Raw genomic sequence first — 18,030 nt, 5'->3', positions numbered from 1 at the left:
CAACATGTTAGAGGTTGGTCATCGATGCTTTAGCTGCATGTGGCTTGGCTTGGATTGGGTTAGGATATATACTGTATGGTGTTTTCAAAGTTGAATGTGTGTCAGATTGACTTTAGAATTCAACTAATTTTGGAATAAGCAAATCATTAAACGCCACTCTGAACTTTTATGCGAGGTAAAAAAAAAATCTGTGAAACAAACCTGGATTCCTGAACCCTCAGGAACAGTGATCTTCCAGACACAGTTGAGGCTGTTAAGGTATGGCTCAGGAAAGCCAGGGGATAAGATGGTGCCGGTGCGATGGGTCAGATTCCCTCCACATGGAACTACAGGGAATAAATTGCAGAGTAAAACAACACATTTATATAAGCAATCCATCAAATGTTATGGTAACAAAATAGAGGGTAAGATTAGGGATGTGGACACAAGTACACATCTGAAATAGCATCACAATTGTAAGATGAATCTTCTTCCTTAATCTATTTTGATCAAATATAGACTCAATTTAGCTAGTGGCATTAAAAAAAGACACTTAGTCATTCAAACAGGAAGACACAATAATTGTTCTAAAAGATTAGAAAATAAATTATGTCAAAATAGTTTTTTCAGAACTATTTTTTGAAGTGTGTTGAACATTTGAAATGATCATCACTCAGATTATTGTACATTTCTTATAAAATAAAATCTCTTTCTAGGACTCACTGTATTTAAACCAGTTTACCACAACTAGAATGAAAATGTACAATGTGACTACACAAACATACGCTTAGTATACCAGACATACTCTTTGTACACCATCGTCCCAGCTTGTTCTACACATCTGGTGACAGCAGAGAGGCACCTGCTACAGCTGTATGGAGTGTATTCTGAAATGTGTGTTTGTTTATACATGTCCATATGAGCTTGCGTATGCCTGTGTGTATTTGTGACCCTCTGGAGTGCTGGCCACCTGTGTGCCTTGTGTCTCAATCTTGTCGTAATGCTACAGGCGATGGCTGGCAGCCCACATCTGTGTCATAGTAACCTCAGCTTGACTCTTAAGTTATCAAGTGTGAGAGACACAGAGACAGAGTGAGAGAGAGAGAAGAGGCGGTGAATCAAAAAGTAATGAAAGAGAAACAAACAGATTAAGTGTGTGAGTGTCTGTGTTTGTGACTCGATTTGTTGTCAGTGTTTGAGTATTCATTCCTCACCTATACAGCTGGGTATTGAGCTGTTCCATTGAGCCAGTGCATTGGGAACAGTCAAACACTCAATGGCGCCCGATCCCTCCAGCATATAACCTGGACTGCACTCAAAGCGGATCACAGCGCCAACAGCAAAGTTGTTACCCATTCGTCGGCCATTGCGAGGCTCAGGGACTGAGCTGCACTGGGTGGCACTGGTCCGTGGCACAGCTGTGGAGAAAAAAACACATGTTGATTACTGGTTGATTTTAAGTGATTATCTGTAACATTTCCCATTAAAAAACAGTTATTCTGTTATTGACTACATTCTATTCTGTTATTGACTACAGTGATCCCATGAAGGATTCCCAAATACTCTCCCAAACACTTTGAACCTAACCCCTTAATCGATGGAGTGATGTATAAGAGAAGTGACTACAGTAGTCACTGTAACAATAATCAAACTGTGTGTCTCAAACAGATAATACAAAATGTGGTTCGACTTGTCTTGGTTTTTTTTATTTCCTCCAGCTTACTTACAATAAACTACACCAAAAAATGAATAATTTATTGATTCAACTTTCTCCAGAGTCTCTATTGCCTTTGGTTATCTGAAGCAAATGTCATTTCTGGTACAGTGCATTATTTAAAGAAAAATAAAAGAAATTCAAGAGAAAATTCCCTCTTAGGGGAATAGTAGAACAGAGCAGTTACAGACTGCTTTACCTCCACTGTGTTAATGCTTCAACACACGCACGCACGCACGCACGCACGCACGCACGCACGCACGCACGCACGCACGCACGCACGCACGCACGCACGCACGCACGCACGCACGCACACACACACCACAGCTGAAACAGTTGCTGAAGGTAAATCCTTTCCAAATCACTCAGCAATTCATCTATTATGGAGGTGAACTGTGACTGAGTCGGAAAAAAGAGGGAATCCAAAAAAAAAAAAAAAAAAAGCAGTAGGATTTGTTTGTATGCATTTGTGTGTATGCTTGTGTGTTACACACTTACCCTGGTAGACCAGGTGGAATCCTCTGGAGCTGGATTGGCCCTTGGAGGTAAAGCGGATCAGGATTTGGTTGGAGGTTGCCAATGGCAATGACTCGCCTGAGATGGAGAAAGTTAAGACATATTTATGTAAAGTGCTGCCATCAGTTTATGTTTGTGTGGGAACGTACCACTTTCTGTAGCTCCCAAACTGCCATTTAACACCTACGCAGTTAAAAATAATACATCCTACATCCGCTTAGTATAAAACAGCAGAAGTTATAATGTGTTCAGCAAACTTTGGAAGTTCAACTGGTAGTAAATCTGATAATAACTCTGTGATGGATGACTTACTGCAAGTCCCCCAACAAATGTCTATTGATGCTTCAGCATTGCAGAAAGGTTGGACCCTTTAGTGTAGGCCGGTAGTTATCTGATTTCAGTAAAAAGTGTGTGGTTTAGTTTAGAGCAGTGCAAGTTGAGGTTAGGCTGTAGTAAAATGACCTTCTCTTAGGATCAAATATCATGCAACTAAAGCTTTATAGTGCATTAGGCAAATGGGTGCTGATATCAAAGTTGATCTCATTTCACTCATAAACAGGAGTAGGCTTAAAAAGCTTATGGAAATTTAAGTATTTTGACTAAATGGAGTTAATTATTCTGATATCATTAAATCACAGATACAGCCGAACCTCTGACAATATGCTGTATACATTGTTTTGATTGATACAGCATATACATAGCTCAAACGCTACTTTTAATCAGTATACAGTACAAGCTCTACACATTGTGTCAAGCTCTGTTTTTTCCCCACTTTATAAGTAATTGATGGTAATTGTCTTTGTCTTGTCCCAGCTGGACTACAGTATTGTAACACTCTGTTCACATCCCCAAATTATCAAATCTTATCTCAAGATTCTGCAGCTGGTTGAAAAGTGCGCACTAACACTGTTAAGTGCAGTAAAGCTAGCTCTTCAGATAACAGCTTGCCTCGCCTTGCTTCATAGGCATAGTGTGAAATACAGAGTCAAACTCAAGGTTGGGTTTATCACCTGCAGTGTAAAGCTCTCTACAATCAAGCTCCTGCTCCTACTGTACAGGCAGGACTCTAAGGTCACCTGACCAGGGCTTAGTGACTGTCCATCTGTCAAAATACACGGCCAAGGGTGAAGGAGCTTTTGTGTTTGTAGCCAAAAGGCTTTGGAAAGAGCTAATTTGTTAAGTTTTTAGCTTTATATTTGTTTGTTTGTAGTCTCTGTGATGCTTTTGTTTTGACTGAAATGTAAAGCATTGTTGAATTTTGCTCTATAAGATGCCATATACATAGATAAACATTGCACTATGTTGGGGCTACAACTGCGGTGCTACAGTAATTATGTCTTCCTAAGTATTTCTCATATAACATTTAAGAGTGCCAAATTTAAAAAAAATCAGTCTATAAAAAAAAAAAACCCAGAGAGAGGATATTATGTCATAGCAATTACTAGTATGATTGCTTGCTACACTTGTCAACACAAAGTGTAATTAAACACAAGAAAAACCCCGTGACACATCTACTGTGGTGGAAAACTATTTGTTGACAGAACATGATACAAAGTGTGAGCATCTCTCTTTCTGATTCTGTGTGTCTCTCTCAGTGGGGCTGCTGACTGGCTCTCGGCAGTGGATCTCATTACTCTGTGTCTGCTTGCTGTCACACTGCAGAGGGAGGCAGATGTGCTTAACCTAAGAGGCAACATCTATGTGTCTGCTAGAAGAATGTTTCAGTGATTCTTTCCATTACATGTGTGTTTGCTTACATTTTAGTGTGTGAATACTTCTGCACCTTCAAACACAGCGTCCTGAGATACCTCAAATGGCACCGTTTTTTTTAGTGCATCATCACTATGATTGTTCGAGTTCCACAGTAGGATCCCTGAGGCATGCTGGGTAGTTTATTAGAAGAAGCCCTCGCCGAGCGCTACCATGGCGACAGTGTTTAATAATTTGCTGTGCTGGGCAGGTATTCATCCAGACAGATCAAACATGTGTCAGCATGTAACTTATCAACCCTCTGGCCACTTTCCAGCTGCAAACTGCTTTGCCCTTAAAATGATCCTCTACGCTGGCATATGGAAGACTTACAAGGACAGATATGTCTTTGGCTGGAAGTCAGTAGTAAAAAATCCATTGGCAGGTGTTGGTGTGTACTGGTTTAGATACAGCAGTCATGGAGAAAATGCCAGAGATTAACGAAAGCTCCAGCTGTTAAACCAAAACTCAAACAGGTTTTGAGTTAGAAGCTAAGGTAGCCCAGAGGAGACAGGGTGAAGAGAATTTTATGTTCCATGAATAACTGTTCAGCTTCTATTCAGCAGCATGCAGTAAAACAAAAGAACCAAAAACACTTAGCACTGAAGTAGTCAAACTGAAATAGATTTGAATGTGAATGGACTTGCCTGTAACACCTCAAATGAGTGCAGAGAGTGAACATTGTCCTTTTTAAATGAGCATTAACACAAGTCCCCTGATTTTGCCCCTCCTCCCTACATGCTGTCTCCTTTTCCTTTTCCCAGTCCAAATAATATCCAACCAACCACTAAAATACTCATTACCTGACACTATATTTACTGCCTGTAAATATTTTAAACTGCATGTTTGGCTTGCTAGCTTTAAATACGTGTGGTTGTGTGTGTTGGCCGATGCGTAAGCGTCAATGATCTGTGTGGTTAAAGTCGGTACACACTTCTGGATTATGCCTAATTCATGCTAGTTATGGATGTGTGCACTCGTTCTTGAGCTTCTCTGTCCGAGCAGGATGAAAGTCTCTCTTCCCTTGCCAAAGTGTGTCTGCTCAGCTGTGCCATGCCTGGTTAGAGAGCCCTGTGAACTTGCTGCCAGGAGTCTACAGTTAATATAGCATCCTGTTTATTGAGCTGTAAACTGGATTTTCTGAGGCTGCCCTGGACACAAACCAAAGTAATCATTTTGCTTTTGTCAAGCCACAGGGCTCGAGCAGGCTGGGATGGAAAGCTGCCCTATTCCACACACCTTTTCACCCCAACCTTCTTGAAAGGTTGAACAACCCCCACTGTTCAAGCTGTTCCTTTTGTAGCCCACCCATGCGGTTGTGGCATTTTTATCACACTTGTACATCAGCAATCTCACAATACTGTTGCAGCAGAAGTAATTAGATCTCTTCACATTCTCACTTTTGACCTTACAACAGTTATGCTTTTCCTTTGTCTCAGTTCTGCTACCTTTGTTTCTGAATGCTGTATGTTTTTTTTGCCCTTTTGAGTTTATTACTGCTTAAAATAACACTGGAAATGATGTATGCAATTTTGGGAATTATTTTGAATGAGATGATTTTCTAAAAAAAAAAAAAGAATCATACCTTTAAATTTAGCAATGCAGCCAACATTGTTCACATATTACCCCTGCTCTAAGGATGTTCTTCACTATTTTTGATATTGATGATTCATGCAGCTCTGAGTCGGTCTTCATTTAAATATGCCATTATTTTTCTTGAAGAAATCCCTGTGACACCTGCCTGACTTACCTCTGACATACTGGTGATCAGGTGTGTGAGTGCTCTCGTTTGTCTTCATATCTATATCCTTTGTTTATATCCTGAGAGTTGACATATTTGTTTGTGCAATAAGACTTCAGGTGTATGTTCGAGACAGTCTGCTGATGTGATGACTCTTTACGGTGTTGTTGTCATTGCTGAGCATTTTTACAGCTCACAGGAGCCCACCTGCAGCCCCAGCAGCTCTACCTGTTGTCAGCAATTTGTGAGAAGGGGATGAGGCTAAGGCAACATTTGATTTAGTTTTCCTCTTAAAGCTCTGTAAAAAATAGCTATGAGATCAAATAGTCAAATCCCACAGGCAATGACTTGCCTTCCTGCTGTTCAATCTAACTATATTTTATTTTTCTTATTTTTAAAGCTGAATCATACCCAATAGCAGCCATCTTAAAAAATGTCAGAGCACGCATGCATGCCAGTGTGTGTTTGCTAATGTACCTGTGTGTGCTCCAGAGAGGGAGCTGAGGACACGGGAGTGCTGCGTCGCCCCATCATAAACCTCCACAATGTCATTCAGAGCTGTCTGGAAGAAGGCGAATTGACTGAAGACGACTGGAAAAGACAGACAGGAGACAAATAAAATAGCATCAGAGGAAGAAAAATTGACTGCGTCACAAAAACCCTGAAAGCTCCATTTAAATCCCGAACAAAGTACTTTGTGGTATGCAGATAAAATACTATGAACAGCAATTTCAATCAAGCGTCTTCTATCAAGTGAGGTGGATGATGCTGCTCATTATGACAACAAAACCAAAAACTGATATTATACGACTAAATCAGCAATCCTGCCTGAGCTTGATGGCTTGTCAGTAGATGAAAGGATCGGGCAACGACAGCCAATCTGTTGCACATTGTGAAGCCTAAGCTCCACTACTGTGCTTTCATCCGTTCAAAACATCCTTTTACTACTTTTGCATATAACATATTCAGCCCGCTCAGATGTAATTTATGTCTATTTATCATTGTCTGTTTCTATTCGTGGGGGGGTTTTGCAGGTTAAAGTAGGGTGAAAAAAGGCAGGGGGGAGAGGGAAGAAGACTAGTGCTTTGGCAGTGCTTTTCTTTTTGCTTGAATACGGCACAACTTCAGTTTTTGCCTTTATCTGTACATCCTCCTCACTCTGACTCTGACAAGAGGGGGCAGTGACACCTGTCCTGTCCTCTGCATTTGAGGAGAATAGTCCATCATAAGGCAGGGTGCATCAAGCCTGATGGGAAGCTTCAATTTTGGCTTTGCACCACCAAGTGTGTTGTCCTTGGGCCTCACCGCCATTTCCAAGGAGTATGCAAATGTGGATTTTAATTATATCCCTTTTGCACTCTCGCTTTGGCTTCATAGAGAGAATATGTTGCCGACAGGGCCCGTGAAAGGTTGCCCCTCCATTTCAGACTTCCAAATGGGCGTCATGACCTCACCATTCAAAAGAATGGACTTGAAGTACCCCAAAGCAAAACACATGCCAGCCATTGCTGTTTGGTATAATTTAACAACGATGGGACTTGAGCTGTCCCTTAGAGAGGCACAAAGCTGATAAGTCATTAAAGAGCCAGAGGGGAAAAGAAAAAGGAAGCAGAAGAGTGGAAAAAACTGAACTAAAGACAGACAGTGAAGCAGGCAGACATCGTGGGCAGGAAGTGAAAAATGTTTGCCTCTGTTCTTACTTTTCTTGTCTGAGCTGTGTCTCACTTCTGCATTGTTTTGCTTTCTGAATAATTTGCTGCTCCTACAGCATCAGATCACATATTGGAAGCAAGCTATGACCTTTAAGATTGAAATGCCAAAAAGCAGTGAAAATGCGGGAACTCTGGATGTTCCAGACACCAATTATTTTTGCTGTATATGTGTGTGGGTATCTGAGACAGACAAATTGTATGCCTGATGTGGAAGATAGTGAATCAATTACTGTTCTGAAGTAACATGAAAATCTGGTGTGGCAATGAGACAGATGGATAGGGTAACTGTAGTTCACAGTTTTCTTTGAAACATTGAAAAAATATTTAAAAAAAACTGCTTTCAGTACACATCAGACTAGAGCAAGCAAAGAACACAGTGTGTGTGGGAGCTTCTATAGGTGTTCTGCAAAATTTCTTTCTCCTACTCAGCTGTGACTAAGAATATTGTTGTCTTGCTTTCATTGGTTTCTATTATTTATTTATTTTCAATTTATTGAGGCACTCAAACAGAGTTTTGGGCAGATAAGGACATCTTTTACATCATGTAAAATGTGTGTTTCTCATCACTCGCTTAGATACAACAAAAACACACATTTAAAAATATGCAATGTAGGGTTTATTTGCTTACCGTAATCCTTGGGCACCACCACAGAGTACAGACAGGTTCGTGAAGTGCTGTAGTTACCAGGGTAACCAGGAGATAAGACTACTCCCTCCAAACCCGAGTACTGTCCACCACATGGAGCTAGGGAGGCAAAGAGAGGAGGAACAAAAAGCAGGGTCAGACGGAGGAATGTCCAAAGCCAATAGTGTAAAGTTCCATTTCTCCTCCGCCTCCTGCTGCTGCTGCTGCTTTTCCATCCCCTCCGTTCCAGTACTTCTAAATTACTTTCCTTTTCTGATTGGGCTTTGGTCAGAAGATGTCTCAGATGTTTGCCACAGTGAAATTGCAATGTTTTCCAAGTGTCCCTCTGGGTTAACCTGGGATAGATGAGACCCTCTGCTGCTCAAATCCTCTTTGTGTGTGCTTATATGTAGTTGTTTTTTCTTTATTATTTCGCCTTTGAAAGCATGTATTCCACCTGACGTGAAACGGAGGCTTCATGCGGGGAGAGCCAGACTTGGTAGTGTTAGGGATCTTTTAGCTGCTTTAAAAGGAACATGCACAGCATGTGTTCGTCGTGCTGTGGAAATTTCAGAGAACAGGCAGCATGGCGCAGGTTTTGTCACAAGTGTGCCAAGCAGATATGCAAAAAAAAAAAAAACTAGCTCTACTCAGACTGCAGATTACATCAAAGCTGCACCCTCACATCTATCAGCAGTAGCCATAAAAGAACACAGCACGACACATACACCTGTAGGAAATAGCTCAGTGCAAAAAACCACATAATCAGAAATGCATGTTTACATGAGATGAATCTATAAGCACTGATGTGGTTTGTGTTCCTAACAACCGTCTCCAGATGTCAGTGTTTACCAATGCAGATGGGTTTGGGCTTGTTCCAACTTGGCTTGCCATCTCCCCCCATGATGCAAGTGAGGGTTTGGTCTCCCTCTAGTGTGTAGCCACTGTCACAGTGGTAGGTGACAGTGGAGCCCAGCTTGAGGTCGGTGCCCACCCGTGTCCCATTGCGCACCACGCCTGGCTCGAAGCAGGACTCCCTGGGGTTCTCTGTGGAGAGAGGTAACACAGCGGAAAATCAGCAACAGAAGGGAATGTGTGTTGATATTTCAGAAAATGGAGGGAGATATTTGCGTCAAGATGCAGCAGTGAGACTGGAAAAGAAACCCTTTTCCGTCCAAGGTTGCTGACATTCTGAATTTTCTTCCTTCCTTCACTCATTCCCTTTTCTCCCCTACTCCGTGCTTTCCTCTTCCAGTAAATATATCTCACTGACTGCCACTTTTCTCTCCAGCCCTTGACGGTGCCCTTTCATCTGTGGCTGCTGGAGGTATGTATGGCTGTGGAGACAGACAGGCACCTGATTGAGAGTGGCATTGCTCTGGCCCAAGGTCTGCTGACTGCACACAACCGCCTCTCGCACAACACTTCACGGTGCACTCAACTAGAGAAGACAATGCACATACGCAAGCTCTCTCCAGCGGACACACGCGCACACACACACACACACGGGCTGTATCTAACCGCATATCAATCACCATTCCTGAGGTCTTAAGAAAGATGTCTCGCTCAATCTACCATCACATTGTTCTTAGGTGGAAAATGTGCATGTGTGAGGAGGGCTGTCAATTTGGCACACTTCACACCCTCATGGCTAAAATAAACAGAGGAGAAATGCCTGATGCAATTTGATTCAATCTTAGACAGAGCAGACTCAAAGCATACCTCAAAATTTGATGACTTAACACACACATACAAAGGGGAGAGGAAGGTGGGTCAAATGTTTTCATTTGACAGGAAATCTTCAACTGACAAGTTTGTGCTTTACAAAAGAAAACATATGCAAGAGCCTTGAATACCACAACATCCACAGGTTGAAAGCAAGCTATCAATACGAGACATCCCTGTCTCCTGCAATTCTTTGACCAATTTTTGACAATTTCAATGTCAACAAATACGTCTTCTTTTTTACTTCTTTGTCATGCCAATCATGTTTACAGAAAGCCTTGTTATTATGCAACGCTAACCTTCCTTCAAACTATTTTCTGTTCATTTCTAACGCTTATGAAGAGGATCAAGATTTTGTATGGATTTTTTTCAAGGTTTCTGTTTTTCAACTACTTGTGATAATCAAACTAACCGTAAGACATTTAATTTATACAATCAAGCTTATTCCCCTTCCTTGTATAAAACAAGCTGTGTCCCTGTATATCCTATGTGTGAAGAGTAATTATCACAAAGTCTAGTGTTACTTAAGTTTTATTGATTAATGCATGTAGCACTTTGGACTAATGCCAGTGCTAACCTGAAATCTGTGGATCTGCTGACCAGACGGGAAGCTGCCCTTCATGGCTGAGCAGAGTGCTGAGGCCATGCATGTGTCCTGGCTGTCTGTCACCCAGGGCACCTGTTCTAGACAGGTTGAGCCCTTTCATGGGCTGATTTAGACCTGAACCTTCCCTTGCCGCTGCCTTCATTAAACCAGCACACCTGGCAAGAGACAGCAGAGGCGTGATGGATGAAGCGGGCATTAGGTGTGGACTGGCCCTGGACACAAGCTGGTGGTGAGAAGGTCGGTCAGCTCAGTGAGGTTGGACGATTTAAACTCCCTTGTGCTGAGACATTTACAGGCGCAGGGAAAGGTGGACAAGTGGCTCCATCAGTTTTGAAAAACACTCAGTGGAGTTTAAGTGGTGTGAGCCTGTGAGTTTGCAAGTTGTTGGATCAGATAGATGTGAGTATAAGAACTGGTGTGTGTGTGTCTGTGTGTGAATCTGTTCATGTCCGTGTCCATGTGTGTGATTCAAATGCGTTTCAGGCATGGCAAGTTTTAGCCCACATACTACCCAGGAGACACTAACGACTCAGGGAAACAAAACAGAGAGACACAACCATTGCTTGGTAAAGAGATTGACAGCACCTCAGGCAAGTTTTGTAATGAAATTTTTCAGCAGCTGCATTTTTGGGCCGAATTTTGAACTTGCTGCCCCTTCCCCAAACAGACCCAAAAACACAGCTAGCTGTGCTTTCCTGCCATGTTGTTTGTCTGAAAGTGAGGAAGTAATTTATGTATTATTTGGTTATGGTTCATTAGTGTGGAGAATTGGAAGTGTGGAGAGGGAGTTTTTCTGAGCCCCACACTGGGTCCATCTGCTCTACCAGATTGGCCATACAATATCACACACTGCATCACACACTGCAGTAAATATCGCTTGGAGTGAGTTAAGGGGTAGGCTCTGTAACACTGTCTTAACAAAATGCTGTGTTTAACTCCATTTATGTATAATTCACTAATGAAACCAACGAGGTGCATCGCATAAACGAGTAGCTTTGTGAAATCGGTTGAATTGCTAACATAGATCAAATCCAATCCGGACAGCAGCCAAGAAACCGAGAGCTCAGGGTCGATCTGGAATTGGTTAAACGTCTGATACCTTAAACAGCTCTAATTGAGGCTGGGAGGGTTAAGAAGATTTAATACTGTTCTCCAAAGCGAAGCCTATAACGAAGACGCCACGTCTAATTTAAAGCTTGTTCTGCTTCTGTGTGTTTGTGAGGAAAAGGCTTTAACATACAGGCACTGATATGCTTTGCTAGACTGTATGTTAACCCCCAACTGGCCCTTCTTCAAGGATGTCTGGGATCACTCTGCAGCATGTGTGTTGTACACAATACCTTGTACGAGCAAATAAATTGGGTCTCCCCAAACAACATGCTGCGGTCAGCTAAGCTCAGCATGAGACAACAAAACGTTGTTTGCTCTAATTTATGAGAAGCCTTTTGTGCAGCTGCAAAGCACTGATCAAACGGAGCTTAAGCACACATGCTGCTGGCTTTTCATTTTCATAATTCTTTGTTAGTCGGCTACTAGATGGGGGACAGATCAATAACAACGCCCGAGCAGACTATGGCACAAATGTGAGGAGGGGGATCGTGAAGCTGCTGCACAGACACCCCCTCCTTTTTTTCAAGACATTTTCTGACCACTTATCTCACTCCCTTTGGACTGTGACACAAGAGAGAGTTAAAAAAGATACAATCTGCAAGTTCAATAAGCAGCAGAGGGTAAATCCATTTGCACTGCCAAAAGGAAGAGTGTTAAAACATGAATTGTTTGGAGGATACAGCCTTATATAGCATTGGATACAATGAACTGGTTTGTTCTGAATCTTAAAGCCCTGACGATTAAAACTCCTACACATCCAAACACACACATACACAGACTACAAGTTCTCACTACACTGATATCTTTATTCTAATTAGCCAAATACTGTAGACCCTCCAATTCGTTCCTCTAATGAAAGAGGTGCCCACCTGTGTACTGAAGCACAAATCCATTGCTGCTGAGAGAAGCATCACTGCGAAAGGCCAAGAATAGAGTGTTGGAGCTGCTTTCGATGCGATCGGGAACGTCTGCGCCATAAAAGCTACCCAGCAAGGGGCTGAGAGAGTCCGGCCCATCATAGATATGCAAGAAGTCATAACTGGGCTCCAAGCTGAATCTGTATAGAGAAATGTAAGTTTCATTAACATTTGCTGTTCAGAGGAGCTGACAGACACTCCACAGGCTTCCTTTTTGAGTTGATAAGTCTAAATAGGTCAACATGTTGGAAATGATGTGCTATCGAAGCTTACTGGTTAAAGCTTAAAGCGATGACATAGTCCAGTGTCACGGTAACTCTCCAGTCACACTCTCTGCCATGCGGATAGGGTTCAGGATAGTCTGGAGACAGAATCAGCCCACTAGGACCTGTCAGGTTCCCACCGCACGGAGCTATGGACAGAGAGAAATCAGTCAGTAAATGATGCAAAAGAGTAGACAACACAAGAACTCTATTTTCAAAGTAGTCAATTTAACATCCCTAGATGGTAAACCTTAGCACAACATATTCAATTCAACTATGTTGTTTTGTTGATTTTTTTTTTTTTAATTCATTTTTTTAAGATGTAACTTGTTCTTGCTAATATTAGTTAGTTTAAAAAATATATCTTAAAAGCTAATTCTTGAAATGCGATTATAGGCAAACACTACTATAGTGGAAACACTACTTGAAGTAAAACACAAGGGATATAAAGAACAGAAGGTATCATTATACATTGTTTAGTCTTCTTCTGTATATGATATAAGACATTCATCCAACTAAGAAGTGACACATGCTTAATTAAGGCGTAGCTAATACCAGACGACATCGCTTTCATTTTCTCACCTGTAGCTCTCACTCATCAAAAAAATATTATCAAACTAATTAGGCTTAGTTGTAATTAAACAAGGCAGGTAATTGGGAGGTTTTAATATCCACGGTCAAGTCACAGCACTTTGTCGAGGATAAGAAAAATAGATTTTATATTTAAAAAAAAAAAAGGAGATGAGTAAAGGCCTGAATGAGAGCTGTGTTGTTACTAAGAAACAGGCTAATCAGATCTCCCTGTCTGCTGCACTGACTTCAGAGACATCTGGGGAACATAGCAATCGGTTTTGCCACTTAAGATTCACTTAAGGAGTCTGTTAAGTAATCACATTTGGAATCTGTATCGTCTACCTGTTTCTCTAAGACAGAGCAGTGGGAGAGGTGAGGCAGTACACTGCATTAGATAGGGAGCAGTCCTAATATACTTCAAAGACTTTAAGATAACTTTAATACTATTCTTCTTAGTCTTTGGCCAATTAAATCATTTTTACATCTTACAACTACAAAAAAAAAGCTTCCCCCAGAAACTATAGGCGCATATTTTACACCACATTATTATAACACAGCAGTAGCAACAGTATTCTCCACTGAATATTATAACATATTCAGTGGAGAATTTTCAGGCTGAAGGAGTACCTGTGCATGTAGGAGGGTCCGGCTGCCAGAAGAAGCGGCCGTTGATCTCAGTGCAGATGATCCTGTTGGCACCCTGCAGGATGTAGCCGGGATCACACTGGAACGCCACATGGTCCCCAGGCTTCCTGCTGTCCCCACTGCGGGTCCCGTTTGTTGGCAGGCCTGGGTCATTGCAGGAGGTCGCAGTAGAGACTGGAGGAGCAAGAGGAGACTCGATCATTGCAATGATGTGAAAGTAATCCTCAAATACAGGAGGAGAAAAAAAAAAACATTATTTTGCCGTCAGAATTCACTGATGACCCTGTGTGTCTCAGTCATTCAACCCAAGTTAATGTTAGATTTCCATTACACCGCTTCATCCCACCAGCACTCATCCTCACCAGAGAACTGCAAAGCAAAGCCCTGTTTGCTGGTGAAGAAGTCTGTGGTGAACTGCAGGCTGACAGTGTTGAAGGTGCTGTGGGCATCCGGGGGCAGCACCGAGCCACTCAGCTCTCTTAGTAGGACCCCTCCATCCTGGGGCCCGTCCCAGATTCGAAGTACATCATGGACCTCCTCCGTGTGGAAAACCAGGAAATGCAGGCTGTTGAAGAAAAAGACAAATAACTTTAGAGGGTGACCAAAAAAAACCAAAAACAATCCTCATTTTAATATGTTTATGCTTTTACCCCCCCCATGCATGTCTCTGTACAATTCCACCATTAAGGAAAGCAACTTTATGCACACAAAGTTCTTCTACATTTGTGTGATAATACAAAAAGGTTAGCTATTGAATTCACCATTTCTTCAATGTAAAATGGGATGAGTCAGAGGAGGGGGAACTAAAAAGGTTGAATCAAACTACTGAGTATTTAAAATAATCAATGTAGCCAAAGTAACAATGTGATTAAAGGAATCAATTAGAATAGAGGGAAGAAAGGAGAAATCACAGTTAAGGGCACGAATGAAAGAAAAACAAAACAAACGTTTTCAAGTGAATCGCTGATTGAACATCCAGAGCGTTCAATAGATCTTCTGCAACGTCAGTCAAGCAGATACGTCTGCCACTGCGTTTAATAGTTGCAGTCTAGACATCAGAAAGATGATGCTGTCAAAACATCTACCCTTCACTTGGGAGCAGACAGCTGTCAGGCAGCTGGTGGTCCTCTGGATGTGAAATGCACTGCAAGGTGTGTATGTGTGTTTGTGTTTAAGTGTGGTAGGCTCAATGGAGTGGATTCATAATAATATATTGCTCGGAGTCTTGTGCAGTAATAAGTATGTGATTTGGACAGATGCAGCAGGACTAAAGGGATAGAAAGCTTTCTTTTCGAAACAAATGAGAGACTGGCAGTAATGTTGACATGCTTCACTCAATATAAAAGAGTTACTATAAGGCAAACAGTATTCTCGGCAGCTTTATCCCGCAGCTACGTCTCTATAAGACTTAGCAACATTTTTACAAACACGGCCTGTTTATGTCAGCTCACTTTATTTAGCGCCTTTCATTCTTCTCCTTTGAAACAAACCACTGCCTCACATGCCGACAAAATAAAGCAAAACAGTAGGATTCAATGAGATGAAGGTGTTCTCAAAATGAAGGAAACACTTGGTTTAACTTTGCTGTTTCCCGTGCAAAGTGTTTTTCACAACAACACGGTTTATTTTCTTCAAATGTATTACAGCAAAAGAAAACACTGTGTCTAGTTTAATGTCAAGTGCTCTTCTTTGATGATGTGTAATATCTTGCATGCGTGTCAAAGAATATCTGAGCTCACTGGGGAATAACACTCGCATTCGGTTCCTGCAGTGAAAACTTCACTGGTGAAAAATTCGAATACAAGATAATACAACAAATGGATTCCAGAACTTCCTGAATTTTACATTTGTGCTTCATGAATTCAGAAACACAATCATACTGTATATCCATATCAAATGTATTCATAAAACAATCTATTATGATCATGATGTCATCACTGAAAACCATTTTGCCCCAAAGCTAATCGCTGACACTCTTCCTCATGTTTCAATTTAAATAGAACGTGACAATTTTTGCAATAAAATACAAAAAGCTAGCAACAGCATTTATTTTGAAGCACACAATCTGTGAAGCTGTGTTTATTTCATTATCATGTCCACAAGCTAAATCTCACCGTGTTGTTAATCTGTCCCTTTGTCAAAATCCCATTGAAACTATGTGTTGGATGATAATCTCTGCCCTACTCCTCCTGGATGAAACCATGGTTCTCTTTGCGCTTTTAGTATCCTCATCCTTCACACACGCGGGCACACACACACACACACAGAGCCTTAAGCTACAGATGATGCAGAGGAGAAACAGCAACCCACTGATATGTCGGGTTTAGCAACAAGTTCCCACCGTTCCTGCATAATTGGTGTCAGACTCCCGATTCCCATATTGTCTGATGTGTGAGCAGCAGCCAGAGGCCACTCAACAATGTGCTTGGTGTGTGGATACTGTACATAACCTACTCGACAAGCCCTGTCGCGATGCCTGTGAAAAAATAAAAAAGTGCTCATAAAACAAACAGATGCAGACAGGCGCATAGGTGCTTTATCCCACAAAAGTACAGAGATATGTATGTGAAGGGTATTCTGTATCACATGCCCATACATCAGCATTATGCCTCAGAGGGAAATGCAGGAACAAGAGACATGCAACACAGACTTTGAACATTAACCCTGTTATCTCCACAGAGCAGTACATCACATGTTTCAAACATTCATCTTCTGAGAAAAGTGAAAATCACTAATCCTATTATTTGGACTCATTCCTCTGCGCACGCTTCTCTTGCTAATATCCACTGGAGCATAGATAACACCCTGCGATATACAGTAATCCTTCGAAGCTCAATGGAAACAATTAAGACCAGCAAAACACTACACATGTATTCAAAACATGTGAGCAGTTAGCAGAGGTGAGAACAGACATCAAGCTAAAGCTCTGTTTACGTCTCCTCGCGCTCCGGGCCTCGCTGACAAGTTCTGATTTGCTGCCAAACACAGCTGCGTTTTCTCTTGTGGCACAGAAAATCAAACCCTGAAGTTTATAGTCGATTAAGAGTTCGAGAAGACACCTTTTTCTTTTTCTTTTCTTTTTTTTTGAGTGGCAGTTTGAGTGGCAGCAGCCTTAAGCTTGGGGTGATGGGTGTCAAACCCCTCAGTGCTTTGAATCCAAATCTGTTTGTGTGAAACTGACTCACTCTACTTAAGCAACTCCTGCTGGGGAGCACTTGTGAGGTGCAATTCACCCTGAAATGCTTTAGTAGAAGACAATGAGTTTCAATGGAAAGCTCTCCCCAAGTACCTGCTGCCAACAGTTTTGCATATGTGACATGTACCATGTTTAACTGTTTGAGTAACTTCTTCAGTTAAATGCGGTTTTGCCACAGTGTTCATTTCCCTGATCCTCCAAGGAGGACGAGGAGTTGAAATGTATATATTTTCAATACACTACTTGAAATATCAGTCCATGGTTTTACAATATAAACAAACATATTTTGATTTAGCACGTCTATTGGTAGAGTCTGTCATCTCTCAACAGGAAGGTCAGGGGTTCAATCCCCAGCTCCTGCAGTTAGGGAACACTTAACCCTAAATTGCTCCCATTGATTTGTCAGCGGCGTGTGAGTGTGTATGATTGGGATTAGTTACCTCTGATGGACACTTTACATAGAAACCTTGACCATCAGTGTTTGAATGGGTAGGCATGACATGTGGTGTAAAATCGCTTTGAGTAGCCAAAAGACTAGAAAAGTGCTTTAGAAGCTTCCATTTAAAATCCATTGTGGTTAAAATAATATCATATTAACCTTTATTTATAGAGAACTTTTGAAAATCAAAGTGCTGAACAATGTCAGCAATAATAAACAAACGTAAAAATGGGAAATCAATTGAAAAAAGTAAAATTCAAATTTTGAAGTGGTGACACTTATTTCCCTGAACCATCTTATCCAACTCCCTCCCCCCCCCAGTACCATCAACCGACTATTTTGTTCATAGCCCTCCATCCCTGTCTTATAGGTGCCTTAGGCACTTGAATGCTTGTTATGCAAATTCTGTTATGTTTTACCTACACGCCTCCTCCCTATAGCCTCGCGGGAGACACAGAGGAGTTTCACATGATTTGCCAGCATGAATAAAACAAAAAAAACAGCATGTTTTACATTTTA

At 41.5% G+C, this 18,030-nt stretch overlaps 1 protein-coding gene across 1 annotated transcript in view; it reads right to left on the bottom strand.

Annotated features, from left to right (window-relative positions):
• csmd2 (CUB and Sushi multiple domains 2) overlaps positions 1-18,030 on the bottom strand; it is a 90,884-nt gene that overhangs the window by 58,465 nt on the left and 14,389 nt on the right. The window contains exons 6-15 of the mRNA XM_065948158.1: positions 14,239-14,441; positions 13,859-14,050; positions 12,669-12,807; positions 12,348-12,535; positions 8,889-9,083; positions 8,040-8,156; positions 6,177-6,290; positions 2,192-2,287; positions 1,194-1,397; positions 202-326 (exon numbers count right to left, since the gene is read on the bottom strand). Coding sequence (XP_065804230.1) covers positions 202-326; positions 1,194-1,397; positions 2,192-2,287; positions 6,177-6,290; positions 8,040-8,156; positions 8,889-9,083; positions 12,348-12,535; positions 12,669-12,807; positions 13,859-14,050; positions 14,239-14,441 — 1,573 coding nt within the window. The remainder of the gene's footprint in view (positions 1-201; positions 327-1,193; positions 1,398-2,191; positions 2,288-6,176; positions 6,291-8,039; positions 8,157-8,888; positions 9,084-12,347; positions 12,536-12,668; positions 12,808-13,858; positions 14,051-14,238; positions 14,442-18,030) is intronic.

Source organism: Labrus bergylta, chromosome 19 (genome assembly GCF_963930695.1).
Source record: "Labrus bergylta chromosome 19, fLabBer1.1, whole genome shotgun sequence".
NCBI lineage: Eukaryota > Metazoa > Chordata > Actinopteri > Labriformes > Labridae > Labrus > Labrus bergylta.
This window is presented reverse-complemented; position numbering and strand designations above follow the sequence as displayed.